This window comes from Oncorhynchus nerka, linkage group LG14 (assembly GCF_034236695.1).
Source record: "Oncorhynchus nerka isolate Pitt River linkage group LG14, Oner_Uvic_2.0, whole genome shotgun sequence".
NCBI classification, from domain to species: domain Eukaryota; kingdom Metazoa; phylum Chordata; class Actinopteri; order Salmoniformes; family Salmonidae; genus Oncorhynchus; species Oncorhynchus nerka.
The window spans coordinates 38,207,923-38,228,909 of NC_088409.1; the positions used below are offsets into that span (position 1 = coordinate 38,207,923).

A 20,987-nucleotide genomic window follows, 5' to 3' on the forward strand; every position below is an offset into this window, starting at 1 on the left:
ACGCGGATAATAATACAATATAAAACCAGCCTTTGACAGGATTTTTTATTTTTTGTAAAATAATGTTAAGGTACAAATTTTCTTGTTAGGTTTAAGATGCACAGTGGTTTAGGAACAGTATTTACAACATACATGGGTTCCCTGGATATTACAAATTAAACACTTAAAATAAACATTTAAATGTATTCCTCTGAAAACGCAAAATACATATGGTTTTGACCCTAAACATAAAGCAAAAATGTTTTTATTACAACCGTAAAATACACTGAACAATAACAGCAATTAACATGGCCATCTGACTGATCCCTATCACACATAACTTCACTGTTCAACAGCAACCCCTACTGGCAATGTTATTGCCGTGCATGGTCTTCAACTACAATGTTATTGCATAATGCTGAGAGATCTATGAAGTTGTGAGCGCAGAGCCTCCATGTAGTCCTAAAAATCGGAAATGAAACCTCAGGTTCGTTCAGCCGTTCCTATAGTGGAAATTAATGAGGTTTGGGGCTAAACGCCGCAAATAAGGTCTGAGGTTAATTAACACATCCTTTGATGATTGTATATGCTTTGTTCGATGAGATATGTGTCTGTTAACATGACCTTTATGAATTATGAACCCTTTGTGGTTATTTTGATTACATAAATGCTTCAAAATTCACAAAAAATGTACTTTAGGTGATGAAGATGATCTCATAGAACAAAACGTAAGATCACACAGGCCTTGTTTTTTGTATTTATCAAAACAAACTCCAAAATAATTTATCCATAGGCTTTGGCCAGCAAGACATGGTGGAGTAAGCCTAGCTCCATTAGTGCCTACAAAAAAAACACATTACTATTGCTCTCTATAAGCTTGACAGCTGAAACATCAAATTGCAGCTGTGAAGAATTGCCAAGACTAGACAAATTAACTTGGTATAACTAACTAATACTGAGGGGGAAAACATAAGAGCACATATTTCTCCTTTCCTCAGTAACTAAAAACTGCAGTGTACACATTCAAACTTTAGGATACACATGATAATTGTGGTCTACGGCACTGCATCACAGTGCTAGAGGTGTCACTACAGACCCTGGTTCGATTCCAGGCTGTATCATAACCAGCCGTGATGGGGAGTCCCATAGGGCCGTACACAATTGGCCCAGCGTCGTCCGGGTTAGGCTTTGGCCGGGGCAGGCCGTCATTGTAAATAATAATTTGTTCTTAACTGACTTGCCTAGTTAAATAAAAGTAAAATAAAAAACATTTAAATAATTGCCTTTAGAAATTTTTTCAACAAGCCAACTATATTGGCAAAGTGATATCTCTCGGAGGCATTGCGTAACATTGTCACAGATTCTAAATCAAACAACTGGTAGAGCAAACATGCATCACCATGGACTAATCAAGCAAGACAACCAATGGCGGGCGTGCTCTTGGGTTTTTAAATGACAAAGTGCAGAATAACAGTGAAAACAATAAAATTACTTTCTCTGCATTTCAAGTCTGTTCTCACACCTCTCGAGTCAACTGCCAGCGCTGACCCTGAAACTAACTGGTACTTCATCAGAATACCCTTCAGACCCAATCTAAAATATACTAGCCACACTTACATGATTCCTTCTAAACAGACAAGACATTTCATCCACTCTACCCTACAGTCCACTTAAAAAAGGACTCATTCAAATCTACATTATATAGCCTATCAATTCAAATATAATTTCAAAATAATCTTTTCAGTTTTGGTTGGGAATGGTCCACAGTGCAGAACTAAACTAAATCTGAAAATACAGGAAACCTGCCACAGAAAATAGGGAACACAGGACTAAGCAATGCAGAAAAACTTCTAACACTTTCAAATATGATTTTCACGCTAACTTGATATTTGTTATACCTCCTCATTAAATGGCTAAATTGGAAATGCATGATTATGACTCTTCAAAATGACTTGTGGTCTTACCAACACCACCAGCCTAGTAAGAAGCAAGATATAAACTCAGCAAAAAAAGAAACGTCCTTTTTTTCAGTACACCGTCTTCAAAGATAATTCGAAGCAATCTAAATAACTTCACAGATCTTCATTGTAAAGGGTTTAAACACTGTTTCCTATGTTGTTCAATGAACCATAAACAATTACTGAACATGCACCTATGGAACGGTCGTTAAGACACTAACAGCTTACAGACGGTAGGCAATTAAAAAGAAAGATGCCCAGGGTCCCTGCTCATCTCCGTGAACGTGCCTTAGGCATGCTACAAGGAGGCATGAGAACTGCAGATGTGGCCAGGGCAATAAATTGCAATGTCCGTATTATGAGAAGCCTAAGACAGCGCTACAGGGAGACAGGACGGACAGCTGATCGTCCTCGCAGTGGCAGACCACGTGTAACAACACCTGCACAAGATCGGTACAGCCAAACAACACACATGCAGGATAGGTACAGGATGGCAACAACAACTGCCCGAGTTACACCAGGAACTCATCATCCCTCCATCAGTGCTCAGACTGTCCGCAATAGGCTGAGAGAGGCTGGACTGAGGGCTTGTAGGCCTGTTGTAAGGCAGGTCCTCACCAGACATCACCGGCAACAACGTCACCTACGGGCACAAACCCACCGTCGCTGGACCAGACAGGACTGGCAAAAAAGTGCTCTTCACTGACGAGTCGCGGTTTTGTCTCATTCGCGTTTATCGTTGAAAGAATGAGCGTTACAACGAGGTCTGTACTCTGGAGCTGGACAGATTTGTGGGGGGTGGGGGGGTCCGTCATGGTCACAGCATCATCAGACTGAGCTTGTTGTCATTGCAGGCAATCTCAACCCTGTACCTTACAGGGAAGACATCCTCCTCTCTCATGTGGTACCCTTCCTGCAGGCTCATCCTGACATGACCCTCCAGCATGACAATGCCACCAGCCATACTGCTCATTCTGTGAGTGATTTCCTGCAGGAAAGGAATGTCAGTGTTCTGCCATGACCAGCAAAGAGCCCAGATCTCAATCCTATTGAGCATGTCTGGGGACCTGTTGGATTGGAGGGTGAGGGCTAGGGCCATTCCCCCCAGAAATCTCACAGCAAGAACTCGGAAACCTGGTGCAATCCTTGAGGAGGAGATGCACTGCAGTACTTAATGCAGCTGGTGGCCACACCAGATACTGACTGTTACTTTTGATTTTACCCTCCCCCTCTCCCCCTTTGTTCAGGGACATATTATTCAATTTCTGTTAGTCACATATCTGTGGAACTTGTTCAGTTTATGTCTCAGTTGTTGAATGTTATGTTTATACAAATATTTACACATGTTAAGTTTCCTGAAAATAAACGCAGTTGACAGTGAGGACGTTTCTTTTTTTGCTGAGTTTACATCGAGGCACAACATTGGCTCACAGTGGTAAAAGGAGACTTTGCAAACCCACACTATTACTGTTGGATAGGGGGCAGTCGTGAATGGGTTTTACCATAGGTTTGATAGTCAAACCACTTCAACCACCACTCCTGTCAAAAAATATTTGCATTTGGCTCATATGATCAGTGTAAAAGCGATATGGTTGAAATAAAGCACACCGGTAATTAGAGGTACTTCAATATCTGTCAATAAGGGGGTTAAACTCTATGTTAGCACAACTTCAGAACAGCACTACTTAATTTTAGGATGGATGTTACCACCAATCTATGATTTAACAGTTGCATACAGCTTTCTATATCCAAATTGCAATGCTTGTGTTTATTAAGTCTGTCAAACATGGCCTCTTTCAGTCCACACTGGAAAAAAGGGCTGATTTCCATAACCTTTGTCATTATGAAAGTTTAACGATATTATCTCAAGCACTAACTTCCTGTTGCTGCCACACAATGTTAAACTTACAGTAGTCTTCAGACACCAATATCAAACATTGTCACCAAAGCAAAATATGACCATTTAAAAACCAATAAAAAAGCCCCCAAAAATTAGTTTAAAAAAAATGTATTTTCACTACAATAGTATGATGCAAATGTACTACTTGCAAATGTACTAAATAAAAAAATGTATTTGGCAACTCCCAGACAGTCACACGAGAGACATGCACAAGAACACTTTGCATAGCAAATGGACTACATTTTTCAGAACCTGATGCTTTTCAAATCATGCAACCGGTTTCAGGGTGTTGCGCAACCAAAAGGCTTCTCTTCTTAAATATACTCTCAATTATTTATCCATTTATATACAAAGGCAGACCACCTTTAATTAAAAAATAAAACTTCATAGTAATAACTACTTTGTTACATAAAAATATGTTACTATAATCTGGCTCTGGCAAGACAGGTGCAGCAGGTGGGAGGGGTTAGAGGTGTCAATCACAGTGGCTAGGATTACCTGACTAAAACGGACACTAAAGCTCCAAGGCCTTAGGATAGTAGTAGCAGTTAAAATATATACTATGGCAAAAATGTTGCTATGCATTAGTCTACTTGGTTTTGGCCTTGCCGTTTCCCAATTACTCAATGATAAAACATACAACTCCAATTCATGTAATTGAAATGTATTGAGGGCTTTTCCTTTTCCTCTGCCTTTTTCATATCAACAATGCCAATTCTCTTGATGGAAGGCAGACACTTTGTCAATAGCACATTTAAAAACAAACAGTCCCTAGTTGCTTTAAAGGAAATGTGCAGAAGGGGGTAGGTCTAAGATCTGAGGGGAAGATAGCAGGCACACAGGGGTGGTACATAGCAAAAGGTCCTCAGCTTAAACTTACTGAGAAGCTCAATGGTATAGAAGCAGGCTGGCAGAATGGCAACAGCAGTCATGTTGGGACATATAAAAATGTTTAAAAAAATACAAAAATATTTTGTCACACACCAGACAGGTGCAATGAAATGTGTTATTTTCTGTGTTGTTTTTTTATAGACAGGAGAGTTGGATAATGGATTCTGTGGACTACTTGGTTCAATATGAGGACAATATCCTTAGACGATTGATTTAGTACATTTTTTTCAATTAGGAACCATCAAGACGATTCAAGTTAACAGACGTTAAATGAGAAAGGTCAATTTATCTGGGTCTTGAACACAGACACAGTGATAATCTTACAGACGGATATGCCGTCCAGACACTAAAATGAATAAGTGCCAACTTGTCCCAAGGGACTGAGAAAGTCACCTCTCCAAAAACAAAAACTCTTCTCTTGTCCGTTGAAAGACTGAACCATATCTGAACTATAGCTAGCAAGGCCCGCCATTGAATTACCTTCACCAAACTTACATCAAATGGAAACACTTAATGACATGTCAATTGGCAACTATTGGTTGAACAGTCTCTGGTTGGGTTGATGTAATCCAGAAAATAACCCAGATCTACTGTGTGTTCTTGCAGTAGAAAGATGGCGAACATGGCCGATATTCCAGCCTCCCCATACTGGCGTTGGAATGATGGAACACAGACAGACAAAGCCGAAAGACCAGTCGGGAAAGTCCTGTCTCAGAGAATGCATATGGTATGTTTTTTAAGACGGCATTTTCAAGTGTAACTGACCTCATGCGTGATCCCTGCGTTTATGCATTATCCGAAGTGCATTTGTTTACATGCAGATAAGACTCGTACAAGCTAATGCCCATATTTTCTTTTTTTCTCTTAAGCATCACAAGTGCATTTTCGATAACTGCCTGGATGTAGCGGAAAGAACCATAAACGAACTTGCTCCACCACTGACATGTCAGTCCTGTCCTCCAACCTTCCCCACCACCACATCACCTCACAAAAAGCATGTGGAGACGTCCCCACTAGACCAGGTGCCTCCAACTCTGGTCCTGGAGAGCATGTAGAATTCTATTCAAGCCCAGCACTAACACACCCGATTCAAATAATCAAGATCCAGATTTAAGATTGACAGGTGTATTAGTGCTGTGGTAGAACAACAGCCTGCTTCCCAGTTTCTCTCCGTGACCAGTCAGAGATCCCTGCACTAGACTGTCCAAAACCTCCCACCTGACCTTTTATTTGCAGATGCTGTGGTTGGGTCAATCGCCAAGAAGGGGGAAACAAAGCAGGGCTCAACCCCACCTGTTCCACTTCAGTCTGGGGTCGTTCCAACCCCCTTCCCTCCTCACTCCTCCGTATCCACTCCTGGGGGAGGGTCACTTGAGGCGGTCGGAGCGGAAGGAGTCTTCCACGGCGGGGTCGGTCAGCATGAAGTCCCCGTCCAGCATGCCCAGCCCTTCAAGGGCCAGGGGGTCCATCCTGAGGGGTTGTCCAGAGCAAATGAGTCCATCTCAAACCCTGGCACGTGGGACAGGGCGCTGGCGATCTCCTTGGAAAGGCCCAACGAACTGTCTCCTGGTGAAGAAAGAAAAGAGGGCTAGTAATAAATAATAATAAATGTGCCATTTAGCAGACGCTTTTATCCAAAGGGACTTTCAGTCATGAGTGCATACGTTTTCGAATGGGTGGCCCCAGCGGGAACCAAATCCACAACCCTTTACATTGTAAGTGCCATATTCTACCAACTGAGCCACTCAGGGTTAGTGTTAGTTGTAGTTATAATTATGTACTTGGAAAGCATTTCTCTCCTACAGGGGAGTAATAGCTGAAGTGGTAGCCCAGATCTCACCTGTGAGGATGATGTTAGGGACGTTGTGGCATCCCTCTCCCCCAAAGTTCTGGTTGTTAAAGTGCTGCCTATCCCCTGAGTCGTGGAGCTCCAGGAAGCCATGGTTGGGGTGGTAGGATTCCTCCTGGCCTTTTCTACCACTCCCACAGCCCAAGCCACCGTGGTTGAACGACAGGCTGTCTCCCGGAGTCTCCATGTTGAACTGAGACAAAACACCAAATGTGAACTCAGGCAGACAAATACAGTACAACAGAACTCAGCAATGAAAGCAGAGGTGCAGTAGTCAATACAAATATGAGCCTGAGAGAAATAGTGTCTGCAGAAATGGTATACCTGCTGGTTCTGTCTGGAGGCGATCTGCAGGCCCAGGTAGGGATCATCCAACAGAGAGTTTAACAGTAATGTGTCCTACAACACAAAACACAGGTACTTTAGTGTAAAGACAGAACAATACGTCATACCAAGTTATGTTGAGTGACATCACCTACAACATGACTGTAGCAGTGAAGTGGGGCTTCATTGATGCTACAGGCCAATTTCACTGTGGTCCCAATGTCACAGCCCTTCAGCACACTAAGACAGTCAGCTCTCTGGACTACTATTAATAGAGACATTCAACAACAGGGCCCAGGATCCATTTCACCTCACTTGGGCATGACATCAGCGTTCCCTCTCAAGTTTCACACACCGCACACCGCAAATTGTGAGCATGTTCAAAGTCAGAAGGATGTTGTGAAACAATCTCCAGTGGCAAGTTATGGAACCAAGTTGAGACTTGAGTGAGCATTGGAAATGTATTGAGAAGCTATACAGGTCCAGGAAATGTGAAGCATCAAGTAGGAAATTATTGAGCCACAGTTATAACAAGATGGCCTCTTGAATAGCCTAAGTTCTGTTTTAAATACAGTACCAGTCAAAAGTTTGGACACCTACTCATTCAAGGGTTTTTCTCTATTTTCTTTACTATTTTCTGCATTGTAGATAATAGTGAAGACATCAAAACTATGAAATAACACATATGGAATCATGTAGTAACTAAAAAAAAAGTGTTAAACAAATCAAAATATATTTGAGATTCTTCAAAGTAGCCACTCTGCCTTGACAGCTTTGTATTCTTTCAACCAGCTTCATGAGGTAGTTACCTGGAATGCTTTTCCAACAGTCTGGAAGGAGTTCCCACATATGCTGAGAACTTGTTGGCTGCTTTTCCTTCACTCTATAGTCCAACTCATTCCAAACCATCTCATTTGGGTTGAGGTTGGGTGATTGTGGAGGCCAGGTCATCTGAAGTAGCACTCAATCACTCTCCTTCTTGGTCAAATAGCCCTTATACAGCCTGGAGGTGTGTTGGGTCATTGTCCTGTTGAAAAACAAATGATTGTCCCACTAAGCCCGAGCTGACAAGGTAAAAATCTGTCGTTCTGCCCGAGCAAGACAGTTAACCCACTGTTCCCCGGGCACCGAAGAAGTAGATGTCGATTATGGCAGCCTCCCACACCTCTCAGATTCAGAGGGGTTGGGTTAAATGCGTTAGATACATTTCAGTTGAATGCATTCAGTTGTACAACTGACTAGGTATCCCCCTTTCCCTAAGCGCAAATCAGATGGGATGGCATATTGCTGCAGAATGCGGTGGTAGCTATGCTGGTTAAGTGTGCCTTGAAGCACCCCCACACCTCCATACTTCACGGTGGGAACCACACATGCAGAGATCATCCATTCACCTACTCTGCGTCTCACAAAGACACGGCAGTTGGAACCAAAATTCTCAAATTTGGACTCATCAGACCAAAGGACAGATTTCTACCGGTCTAATGTCCTTTGCTCATGTTTCTTGGCCCAAGCAAGTCTCTTCTTATTGGTGTCCTTTAGTAGAGGTTTCTTTGCAGAAATTCGACCATGATGGCCTGATTCACACAGTCTCCTCTTTACAGTTGATGTTGAGATGTGTCTGTTACTTGAACTCTTTGAGGTGCAATCTGAGGTGCAGTTAATTACCGATTTCTGAGGTGCAGTTAACTCTAATGAACTTATCCTCTGCAGCAGAGGTAACTCTGGGTCGTCCTTTCCTGTGGCAGTCCTCATGAGAGCCAGTGTCATCATAGCGCTTGATGGTTTTTGCTACTGCACTTCAAGAAACTTTCAAAGTTCTGGATTGACTGACCTTCATGTCTTAAAGTAATGATGGACTGTCGTTTCTCTTTGCTTATTTGAGCTGGACTTGGTCTTTTACCAAATAGGGCTAGCTTCTGTATACCACCCCTACCTTGTCAACAAAAGTGATTGGCTCAAACGCATTAAGGAAAGAAATTCCACAAATGAACTTTTAACAAATTGAAATTCATTCCAGGTGACTACCTCATGAAGCTAGTTGAGAGAGTGTGTAAAGCTGTAATCAAGACAAAGAGTGGCTACTTTGAAGAATCTCAAATATAAAATATATTTTGATCTGTTTAACACTTTTTTGGTTACTACATGATTCCATGTGTGTTATTTCATGGTTTTGATGTATTCACTATTATGCTACAATGTAGAAAATAGTAAAAATAAAGAAAAACCCTGGAATGAGTAGGTGTCCAAACTTTTGACTGGTACTGTATATCACATGACAGCAGAGTAATGTGTCAAGTGTAAAGAGATGATATTATACTATTTGATACTTGAGGATGTCACACACTAAGAGGCTGAACAGTGATCAATTTGCATGGCCAAATGTATAAATAAATTAACTGATTACACAAATATGCAATACAAAATAGTGAGCTAATTCTAGCTAGATGACAGAGTAAACTCTTTAAAAAAATATGTCCTGGTGTAACCAGAAGCCATCAGGCTGTCACTGGTTATTGTCTTGATAATAACTGTACAGATGATTACATCATCCGGATCATTCTAGTTGACCTCAGTTTCTATCATAACCAACGTCTACAACATTGCGCTTGCTTTAAACACCATGTGTTTATAAAAACATCAAGCCACGGTGGCCGTCATGCCCCTCTGCCCCAGAGAGGCGAGGTAGGTTAACTGTGACGGACCGATAGTAGGAGGACATAGAGGAAATTGTGGCTTTATTGGGCCAATTGGCGGCAGTGTGTTGTGTGTATGGGCTAGCACTGACTCCACTCACGTTGTAGAGGCCCAGGTCTGTGGCCAGGGAGTGGCTGATGTGCTGCAGCTGGGGAAGACTTCCCTGCTGCCTTTGCTGCTCCATCTGCTGCAGTTGGTCTTGCTGGTCCTGTTGTTGTTGTTGTTGTTGTTGCTGTTGTTGTTGCTGCTGCTGGGTTGACTGCGGGTCTTGCGTCTGCAGGCACTGAGAGTTCTGGCCCTGCTCACCCTGCTTCTCAATTTTGACCGACACCCTATGGTGCTGCTGCAGGTGCTGCATCTGCTGGTTCTGGGCATTGCGCAGGTTCTGCAGGTGCAGCTGCTGGAGGGCCTGCTGAGACTGGGCACATTGCTGCTGGTGCAGCTGGTGTTGCAAATGCAGCTGATGGTGTTGATGCTGTTGTTGATTTTGTTGTTGCAGTACGACGGACGGCTGGGAGAGCTGTTGTCCTACCTGAGAGGCCTGCTGGGGCTGATGGGATGCTGGAGGACCTGGCTGATGAAGCTGCTGCTGGGGTTGGCTGAAGGGGTAGGGAGGGAGCCTCTGGTCCATGGGGAGTTTGCTGGTGTCCAGAGGGACACCCTGGGAGGAGATAAACACATTGATTGGAAATGGAATACGAACTCAATCGGCATGCAGGTCGGCCAATGTTATGGTGCCGTGTAGGCTTGGGCGGTTTACAGTATAAATTATATATACACCAGGGTATTTTGAAATACTCATAGTATGATTTTCAATACCGTCAAAACAATTGGGCAATTTTTTTTCATCAATTTGAATATATATATTTTTTAATACCTACAGTCAACTTGTACTGTGGGTTAATAAATATAGCAGCATCAACTACCCTTGCATGCTGACGAAAAGGGCAGTTTAGTTAAAAACTAGCAGTATTTCAATCTACTCGATTCATCATAATTAGGAGTACAGCGCCATCTCCTATTCCTGGATAGATGTACGTTATCCGAGCCATATCTCGCATATCTCTGTGGCGTCCACATTCTGGCATAGCACAGTTCCAACCAGAGAGAGAAGTAATTAACGTCTAGTCAGGTTCTTTAGGCTAACTAAGTGGCTAGCTTGCAAGATCAATCTTCTTGGTTACAGCAGAGACAAATCCCCTCCTGGATCAAGATCCCTGACGTCTACTATTTGTGTTGTGTGTGCAGCACAGGAACGGCATGAAGGTATGAACATCTGGATACCGCCCAACCCCAGGGCAGTGCTTATTCTGGCCTGTGATTAAATCATGGTAAAAGGAGAACGTAGGTAGACATTACCTGTGTTATGGAGGACAAGTTAGGAGAGATGGTGGGGGAGAACTGTTTGGAGTGGTGTCGGCGAGACTCCCCTCCCATGGGTAGGATCAGAGGGGAGAGCTGAGCTCGTCTCCGTGGCAACGTGCTGAGAGGCGACTGCCCCTGGCTAGTTAGCAGTGGCGAATAAGAGGAGCACGAGCCGGACCCTCCCACCCCGCTATTGTAACTAGGGTTACTGGATGCGGTGTGGAGGGACTGGCCACTCAGGGAGGAGTTGCTGAGGGAGGAGTGCAGGGATTGGTTGCTCAGGGAAGACTGGAGGGAGGGGGAGGAGCTAAGGGAGGACTGCAGGGACGGGTTGCTAAGCGACGAGTGCAAGGAGGTGGAGCTGAGGGAGTTGGGGAAGGAGTGGCTGCTGAGAGATGATTGGATGTTGGGGTTGCTTAGCGAGGACTGCAGGGAGGGGTTACTGAGAGTCCCCTGAAGAGATAGCAGGAGACCTGTTCAAATAAACAAGACCGATAAACAGATTTGAATATAGAGCTACATAAAATAATACACACATTTTCAGTGCTGGTGTAAAAAGTTGTGGTAATGAGTACATAGACTGAACAAAAAAATAAACGCAACATGTAAAGTGTTGGTCCCAAGTTTCATGAGCTGAAATAAACCTTAGCCAAAAAATTCCATTTGCACAAAAAGCTCTCAAATTTGCGCACAAATTTGTTTGCCATTGAAAAGGAGTGGGACAAAAATAGTACAGGCCACAATCAACAGCCTGATCAACTCTATGCAAAGGAGATGTGGGAAATGGTGGTCACACCGGATACTGACTGGGTTTTCTGTTCCACGCCCCTACCTTGTTTTAAGGTACTTTATCTGTGAGGAACAGAAGCATATCTGTATTTCCAGTCATGTGAAATCCATTGATTAGGAATTTATTTCAATTGTCTGGTTTCCTTACATTTCAAATAACTAAAATCTTTGAAATTGTTGCATTTTGCATTTATATTTTTGTTCAGTGTAAAAGACTACAAACATCTAAAATTCAATGAAAATGTATTGCAACATTTCATTGTTTTAACATTTAATATGACAAACTGCAAACAGTTTGTATCCTGGCGATCATATCAGGAGGTACAACGCTAGCTCAGTCCCCTAAAGAGGCCCTGATCTGCAGGGTGCATCTCAAGAGTCAAACTAGGTTTCCTTTCATCATCTCCTATCCTTAATTTGCACTGATGTGAAAGAACTAGAATAATACCAGCAAATATCTGGTAAGCATTCACCATACTGTTTTCTCAAGAGACGAGAAGAGCAAGCCACCTCAGACTATTGACATGCACCCTAGGCCTTGCCTCTAGACTGAAGTTAACATTACCTGTGTGTGGTCAGCCAAATCACCTCAACACAGATAAGGTCAGTAGGGCCATATAAAATCTGTTTAATTTCTTTCCTGATTGCGGTTAGTTAATTTGACACATTCCGCTGAGTTTTACAGGTCTCTGTTTCTGCGGGATTTTTTCAGGCTTTCATACTCTAAATGACACTTGAATTGAAAAACAACTAAATAGGATTTTAAGTCCACAACAATGCTTAAACCACATTAGGAGACCACTTTTGAGGTCTGGGAATTGTTTTTGAAATTTAGATTTTGGGGTGTAGTTACCCTTTAATTCCAATGCACAGCTAGCAAGAGGCGGTTCAGCTGTGTTTTTGTTATGATAGTTTGCAAAACAAACAACCACTGGACTGATGCAAATAATCATGATATTCTGCCAGGTAGGCATAGGCTTTGTTGTTAACATTTAATGTAGGTTTTTGGGAAAGCTTTTCCATCTCCCAGAAGACTGTTTCATTAGCATCAACGGTAATAGCTACACAAAGTGGTAACTGCGCGCACCACACATACACAGATGGGGGAATTCTCATTGCCTCTTCAGAAATTTGCAGGAAATACAAATCACTGATGCATTCTGTTCATGTCTTATGATAAACCTGGGCTAATTAATAAATGTTCAATACATTTAGTTGACTCCCTACTAAGTTCAATACATTTTTTTATATTGTTGAATTCCGTTTTGTCTGGATTCTCTGATTCTGTCCGCATCAGGGATTTTATAGGGCCCGAGGGCAGCTACTTTTTCAGAATGCACAGCCCTGCACTTTACCTCCACTTTCTAAATACATCTTACATGCACGCGCCCACCTAAATGAATATTGGCCTGTATCCCTCTTGCACCAACACCCACTAGCTTCCTCCGTTTGAGTCACAACTTAGACATTTTAACTAGTGTGACGGAAAGGGTTGTATTGTTCCTAGCATGCCTGCATGAGCGCACACACTAACATACACGCAAGAGAGAAGTGCTGAAGATCAACATGGCACACACACACACACAAGCTTCAGCCTCTGTCCCATAGTACCTCCCTGTACCTGGCGAGTGGCAGAAGGCGTTGCTGGCATTGATGCCCAGCTGGGTCAGGGTGGAGGCTAGGTTGCCCGTGCTGCTGCCCCCACTCAGGGACGAAGGGTAGCCCGGCTCGTCTGGGTCCAGCGGGGTGGGCAGCGGTGACGGGAAGTGCAGGCTGGAGAGGTCGGGCAGGGAGCCCCCCGTGTTCAGGGCTGAGGGAGCATGGGGGGTGCTGGACTGCTGGTCAGGGGAGGGGAAGATACTGGAGGAGGAGATGGAGAAACTATTTAGATAGACAAGAGAAACCACAGTGGTGTCTCACATTCGTCAAGAATTAGACACTGGGGCGTGTGATTTATAGACAGGATGACCTCAGTGTCCCAGTGCTAAACTGATCCACACCCAACAGCAGCCTCCATACACACGCACACACACACACAGACAGAGAGAGAGAGAGAACAACAGAGAAAAATAACAGAATAGACCAAGAGGGAGAAAGCGAGCGAGATAATAAATTACAGAGAGAGAACGAGAAATAAAAAAAAAAAAATGGAGAGATAGAGCGCAAGCGAATGAGGAAAAAATATAATGTCCACTACACACACGTTCCAATCTAAACCCCAGCTATGAGAGAAAGATAAAAGAATGCGCAACGAAAGTCATGCTAGACATGACGTAGAAGAGGAGGATAGACGAACAGAGGAAGATATTTCAAATGGATGTTTCAATGGAAAACAAAATGGAGCTTGAGCTTGAGGCTTTTACATCAGCAGAAAGTGTTCAACAGAAAATCAGCCATGCATTCATATGTCATACCTGAGGGCACACGCTAGCCATAGTACAATACTATGTCTCCTATCAGACTCTCCTCCATATATTGCTGCTTCACATTAATGTAAGCAGCAACAACAAATTACATTAGGTCTAAATGAACACACAACATCGCAGGTTTTTAATAACTGTGTGTCTGCACAAACAGAATTCTGTAGATAATTGTGTGCAAACTTCTAGAGCCACAGACATTTTCACATAAGTTATTCTCTCCTGTGAGAAAATCTGTAGAAATGACTTGGATGTGTTTCAGAAGGATTGACTTACTTGATACCGGGAACTTCACAGGACTTGGGTCGAGAAGACAACAGGGGCAACTTCTTGGTGTCCCAGGGCTTAAGCAGTTTGCCCTGATCCAGAATGTTCTCCTCAATGGGGGGAACTGGGTACGGAAACACTGTGGATGACAAACAACATGATCACAAATCAATGTCTCCAAGTCATAAGGATTTATTTTCCATTGTCAAGATTATTTGTGGTGTGTTTAAAGTAGGACAGAATTGTTAGTGTACAGCGACTGTGACTGTTAGACTCACTTCTTCTCCCCTCTCCTTCACTCTGACCTAGAGGAGCACAGAGAGATACAAGTCAGAGTACCGAGGCAAACTGGGAATGGGCTTAAGGCACAATCACACTTAAACAATTATAACAATATGGTAATTTAGCAGACACTTATCTCAGTGGCAAACCCCCAACTCCACTCCGATGTGTTAACTAAACACATATGCTGTTGGTTTAGTCTTTAGTGAGTCCTCACCAGTGAGTCTGCCCTGAAGGGTGAGTGTGTGTCCAGCGTTGAAGGGGTCTCCTGCAGGGGGGTTCATCACACTGGTGTGGAGGGCAGAGTCTGAGTTGGTCCTGCATATAGAAAAAGGCATCAGGAGAGGAGAAAGATATATCCAGGGGGTCTCCTTCCATTGCCACATCAACCCACATACACATTCACCAAACAGAAACCAACTATTCAAGTCAACCCATGACTCATTAGAAAAGTCCTCCGGTAACCACATCATGACATCACTACCTTACTTTTGTTTCTGCTCAGCCACAAACTAACTCCATCCATGATATATTGGAACTCAGGCTTAAATATAAATTCATTCAATATAAAAAGGAAAAACTCATTCAATATACAAGCTCTTGGAAGATCTTTGAATGGTCATATCTTGCACTGGCACAATCGTCTATTAATGTCTGCCCCAGGACAGTGAGTTGATGCCCTATGTTGAAGGGGAGAAGAGAAGATAGATGGATATGGTGGGATTCACCTGTTGAGTGCCATGGTGGGGAGGCGAAACAACTGGCTTTTGTCTCCTGGGAAGTTGCCCGAACAGTTCCTTTTGTGATCAACAACAAAAATGGCCGTTATTCTCCAGAGAAGGATTAAAAGAGAGAAATAAAAGAGAGTGAAGGCTTGGGACGAACGGCGAGCATAGGAGGCGCAGAGATAGAGGGAGGAAGAGAGGGATACTGACATTCTACAGAACACATGGCCCATCCATAGATGCTGTTTTTTGGATACAGAGAATATTGAGTGAATTGAGTGCATTTGTGGGTGTGTGTTACTGCATGCTCATCTGCACAAATGTATGCTTTCACAAGAGTGAGCTTGCGCTCATGCGTGTGTGCTCATGTAAGACTGGCTATTATGAAAGAGGCTGTTAAATTCTCTGCTAAACTGGGGTCTCGCAGCGATCGGTTCACGTCAGTTGAATTTACAAAGATGTTTATCAGTGTTTCCAGCCCCAGTGCTGATCTGGAAAGAATCGGACAGACTTGTGCCAAATCCACCACAAACAAACTTCAGGAGCAGCTCCCTCCATTCACCTGATTGATGGAGGCTATTTCCCAAAGCGCAGCATCCAAGCAAGCAGGGATGAGAAACGCTGGTTTAGAGCGGCCTTCATTTCATTCATGCATCAACGCTGCTTTATAAGTCATCTCGACATGCCTTTATTTTTTCAGAGAATAAGATAAAACTGAACTGTTGGGAGGTGTGTAAGAGTCGTATAATTCCATGTCAAAGCCAGTTTCCCTTTCTCAAAGAGTTTGTCCTTTTCCATTTAGCAGAGAAAGAAAGAAAAGAAAAAGAAAGAAAAAAGAGGATTGGCAAGAAGGGAAGAGGTGCGAGTTTCTTTCCAAAACTTGAAGGAAAAAAAGAGTGTAAGTGTATTCGGATGCCAGAAAAAAGGGAGGAAAGTGTAGAAAATAAAACAAAGTTCTGAAAAGCAACTAAATTCAAGGCTATGAAGGAAAGCTAAAATCAGGTGTCTTGTTAGTCAGTCCCAATCGCGTTAGCATGCATTGTTACCTGAGACCAAGCTATAATGCTGCAGAGAAAAACAACTAAGCACAATACATAAAAAATAAAACAGGCTCCCTGAGGACACCCATGTCTCTGCAGATTGGGGTCCACTCCAGATCATTACCTTCTCCAACTGGTGTCCGGAGGCGGGGACAGATAGGCTGAGTTGTACGGAGAGCTGTCCACCTGAGGAGCACACAAGTTAAGGCGACAACTAAATTGTTACACTTTTTACTCTTCTCATCCACAATCAGAGATTAACAACAAGGGATTTGGTCAGCACAACACAGAAAATGACAAAATAATATATCATCAAAGCAGTCCAGCAAAACTCTGGATTAGCTCCTAGATTGTGCAACAAGGTCTGAAGATGTTCTGGTCTCAGAGGTATTGTGAAGGATACTTGTTTCCTGTAGGGACGCCCTGGGGAGATGAAGCGTCTGTCCCTCTGGACCCGCTCTACCAGGCCGTGGTGCCGTGTGGAGCGACTGGAGTCCAGGTTAGAGTGGAACAAACCCTAAGAGAGGGGGACCGATGATGGAGACAAGTAGGAGAACAGAGAAACAAAGGGAGAGAGGATAAAGAGGGGTGCAAGAGAAGAGGGAGAGACGCCATGGTGTTTAAATTGGCGTCAAGTGATTGTATGGATCGATTTTTAGGCTATATATTAATGTGGACCCACACACACACACTGAGGATACAAAAAGGTGAACCTCTCTCACCTGAAAGTCGCCTGGGTTCCTGCCGATCTGATTAACGTTGGGTAGGGAGCCCCCATAGTAGGGGCCCTGGGTTCTAGCCAGACGCACTTTCTGAGCCTGGATCTGGAGAACAAAGAGGAGATGAAGACTTTACGAATAATGTATTTTGTAAGACAAACTGTAATACTTGTGCCCTTGACATACTTCACTGCTGGATTGCTGCATAGCCTACACAGAGACAGAAACCACATCAGTGGATTGAGATAATCAAGTGGGTAACAAGATCCTCAAGAGTTTGTTGTAGTGTGCTTTATCAGCTGCAAAGCTGTGGTTGTCCTATGTCACGATAGAATAATTGAAATGAGCTGGCCGGTTCTTTTAGCAAGACACTATCTGGCCATTTTTATTAATGACAGCCAAACATCTTGGTGTCTTTTCAGACCTTGTTCTTTTGAGTAAAAGCTTGACATTTTATAAAATGTGCTGTCCTGCCTCTGACATCTTTCATGCAGTCTCTCAACCTTTAAAACAGACGGCAGTGAGTTCATCATTGTAAAAAAATAAAAAAATAAAAAGACAAATCATTCACAGGGAAAACCACAAGTATTGAGGAAAAGCTGTTAAATTATTATTTCTAAGAAAAATAAGAACTTTGAAAACAGTCACAAAGCAACAATATCCCCACCAGTATATTGGATATTGCTAATAACACCCAGGAGTTGCCTAATACATTCCAAGTAGGACAAAACATTTCCAGTGAGGTGACAGTGAGAAAATACTGCTTTGTGTACCTCCCAAATGTGACATTGTCAGTGTAAAATATTATGACAGCAGAAGAATGAGACAAGGTCTTCATAAGACTTAAGATTAAATCTGCCCTTACAAAGTTCCCTTCTGAAATGGATTCATATGAACCACTACTGTTCCAGCATACAAATAAGATAGGCCGACTGTGTCATATTTTACGAACCCATCTAAAAATGTCCAAAAGCCTTAAAGCTTGAATCCTTCATTGTGAAACTGTGATATTACAACAACAAAGAAGTTAACACAGTTTCTTTCCCCTCTGACATCACTGCACAGGCGATAGAACAGCAGAATATGTGATACAATTTTTTCTATGGGTGACGCTCCTCACCTTCACTTCGTCAACAAAACAAAAGCAATAACAATGGCCATGGGGCGGAAGGTGGCGCTGTTTCCCCTACTGCAGATTCCATCTTTAAATCCCCTTTCTCTTTTGCAGGCGAAGACGATTTAAGTAGCTAGCGCTTTCAGTATTCCTTACACTGATGACAATATGAATTCTCCACACATATACAGGTTGTACAACCAAATTGATTCATAAATACAATGAATGAATGAAAGTGGGTAAATCCATGGTAACGGATTTACACTGACTTTTAACAATTTCCACTGAACATTTTACAAAAGCACATTTACAGGATGGGGGTCCAAAGTCTGGAAACAAATAAAACTGAGTGAGAATTTACCATAATTCTGTTACGAAACTTTGCGCCTGTACAGTTTTTAAAATAAAACGTTTTTTTATTTACTGTGAAAATTGTTCAAAGTAGTCATTGTGCATAGAATTGTATGGTTTGTTAAACTTTTAAATCAATGGTTTTTGTTTGGCATACATTTTAAAGTGAAGTCTCAGCGTAATTCTGCATTACTCTACTCCATAGTTTGTGCCTTCTCTCTCGCACACACATAGCACATCAGTTTCACAGCATGCTCCGTCTCCATTTACCAGTAACCGCATGCCTGCCTTGCTATTAGGCTGACCACCCTGACAAAAAGTATATTAGATGGGGAGGTTGTAAAGGACAGGACTCAAAGGAATTCCCAGAAACAACAGTGGTTGAGATGGCAAAGGGGAATTACCATGAATGAAGAAAGTGGGGTGGTATGAGGGGTTTGGATGAGTCAGTGTAAGACTTGAGCCCTTGAATGTGCTGCCCAACAATGCAATTTAGGAGGGTGAGTCATCACTGAATTTGATTTGCCCACTCTTCTCCTTTCTATTCCTCCCACTCAGTCTGTATCACAGTCACCTCAAAATATATAGGATATTCATAGAGGGGGGATATTCTGGCCATTATCATGCTTCTAAAAGATTGAATGTTCAAACAAATATATGTTGAATTCATTAATAACCAAATGATTAATTAGTATCTGTTTGAAAAGCAGTTCAAACTTTATTCACTTCAAATTGACAGATCCTTAGAATGAACCCTGGGGTGTATTTATTATGTCTTGCAACGGAAACACGTTAAAGAATCAAACGTACACGAACAGCGCAAACGATGAAAAACGGGGCGGGACCTACCTGAATTTGTCCAATAGAAACTAGTTTTCGTTGAACAAAAATGTATATTTGGAGTAAACGGTTAACGTTGCTAACCGTTTTGGAACAGAATCGGCGTACTTAATACAGCCGTGGAGTTCCTATAAACATACCATTTTGTGAATGTTAAACTCGGTTGAAAAATAATGGAGTGGGTTGCAGTTATGCCAAGAGTTTGCAATCTGTTCTGCTGTGGTGGTTGACAGCAACCACTATGTGCCACTTCACTTGATGCACCGTCTGTCTGGCCAACTAGTTCGCTAAACACTGAAAAACTAACGTTAAGCCAAAACATGGCTGTTAACTAACATTATCAACCAGTCACACAGTTCAGCAGGTTTGAAGATGTATTAAAACAGTTAGTTATAACTAACGTTACAATGTCTCGTTAACATTAGCTTGCTAAGTAGTTAGCAAGCCAACGTTAAGTAACGTAACGAACTAGTTAACATTAGCTACTGAATTTGAAATACTACTTAGCCACATATGGATAACTTAGCGTAAATAAACTAGTTAGCTAGCCCTAACTTTAGTTAACTAACTAGCTGGTTCGCATTACACTTTTGACAAGTTAGATAAGATAGCGATCAACATCGTAGTTAACGTTAGATAGGTGAAATAACTAGAAAGACATTCAAACTCCAACAGATAAAGGAAAATCGTGGATAACGTTCATTCTTGCCTAGAGTTATTTCGCTAAACTTCTATTGGTTTATCATTTTCGTATTTTTTGTTTACCCTCCTGACAAGCCCCGGGCCTGTACTTACTCCAGCTTTCCTCTCCTGCCTCCCCCTCCGACTTACCCTGGTAGAGGTGATATCCATCATAACCTCCTGAAAAGCAGCAGTCTCTTCAGCCTGACGTTGGGTATGTAGAGCTATTTTCTCGCTAAATTTTCGAGGGTTTGATGCCCCGGACCCAGCACCCGAACTGGGTCCTGCTCCGGGTCCACAACCGCCTACATCCGTAGCAGACATATTTGCCGAACGACTTCACGCAGTGGGATGATCTGGCTTGTCACTAAGGTTAGTTACTATAGCCACAAAGTGATACGGGCCGCCTATTTCTACAATTTATCTTCTTAAAATGTGATTTTAAACATAACATCAACACAGTTAACCATAAATGAAGACCAAAAAGTTATTTTTGTTTTCATGAATTTGTACGACAGACAATTTGGACTTTGTAGCTGTGGTAACTAGCTAGTCGAAACCATCTGACTTGGTGGGGGGGAGGAGAAAGTGAGCGCCCAAACCAATCTGGGGCATGTAGTTTATTTTTTATTTTTTATGTAAGGCTAGGTCAACACAGAAATTACAGTACTGTGTAATGGATATTGATTTTTTTTTAAAACGTTAAATTGTTCCAAAATACAACTATTGTATTGGTTGGTTTTCTCAAAATAAAAAGGCTGCATATAAACCAGATTATTCAGTAGGAAAATACACTGCC

The 20,987-nt window shown here is 42.5% G+C and overlaps 1 protein-coding gene across 1 annotated transcript; it reads right to left on the bottom strand.

The window, feature by feature from the left end:
• Positions 1–30: 30 nt before the first annotated feature.
• On the bottom strand, positions 31–20,590 carry LOC115140986 (CREB-regulated transcription coactivator 2). The gene is given in 15 exon segments (XM_029679536.2): positions 31–6,208; positions 6,211–6,294; positions 6,569–6,770; positions 6,902–6,976; positions 9,696–10,256; positions 10,955–11,433; positions 13,371–13,609; positions 14,446–14,575; positions 14,715–14,741; positions 14,936–15,036; positions 15,447–15,515; positions 16,608–16,669; positions 16,887–17,000; positions 17,206–17,307; positions 20,339–20,590. Coding segments are annotated over 15 exon segments (2,532 nt in total). The 5' UTR covers positions 20,513–20,590; the 3' UTR covers positions 31–6,095.
• Positions 20,591–20,987: the final 397 nt, after the last annotated feature.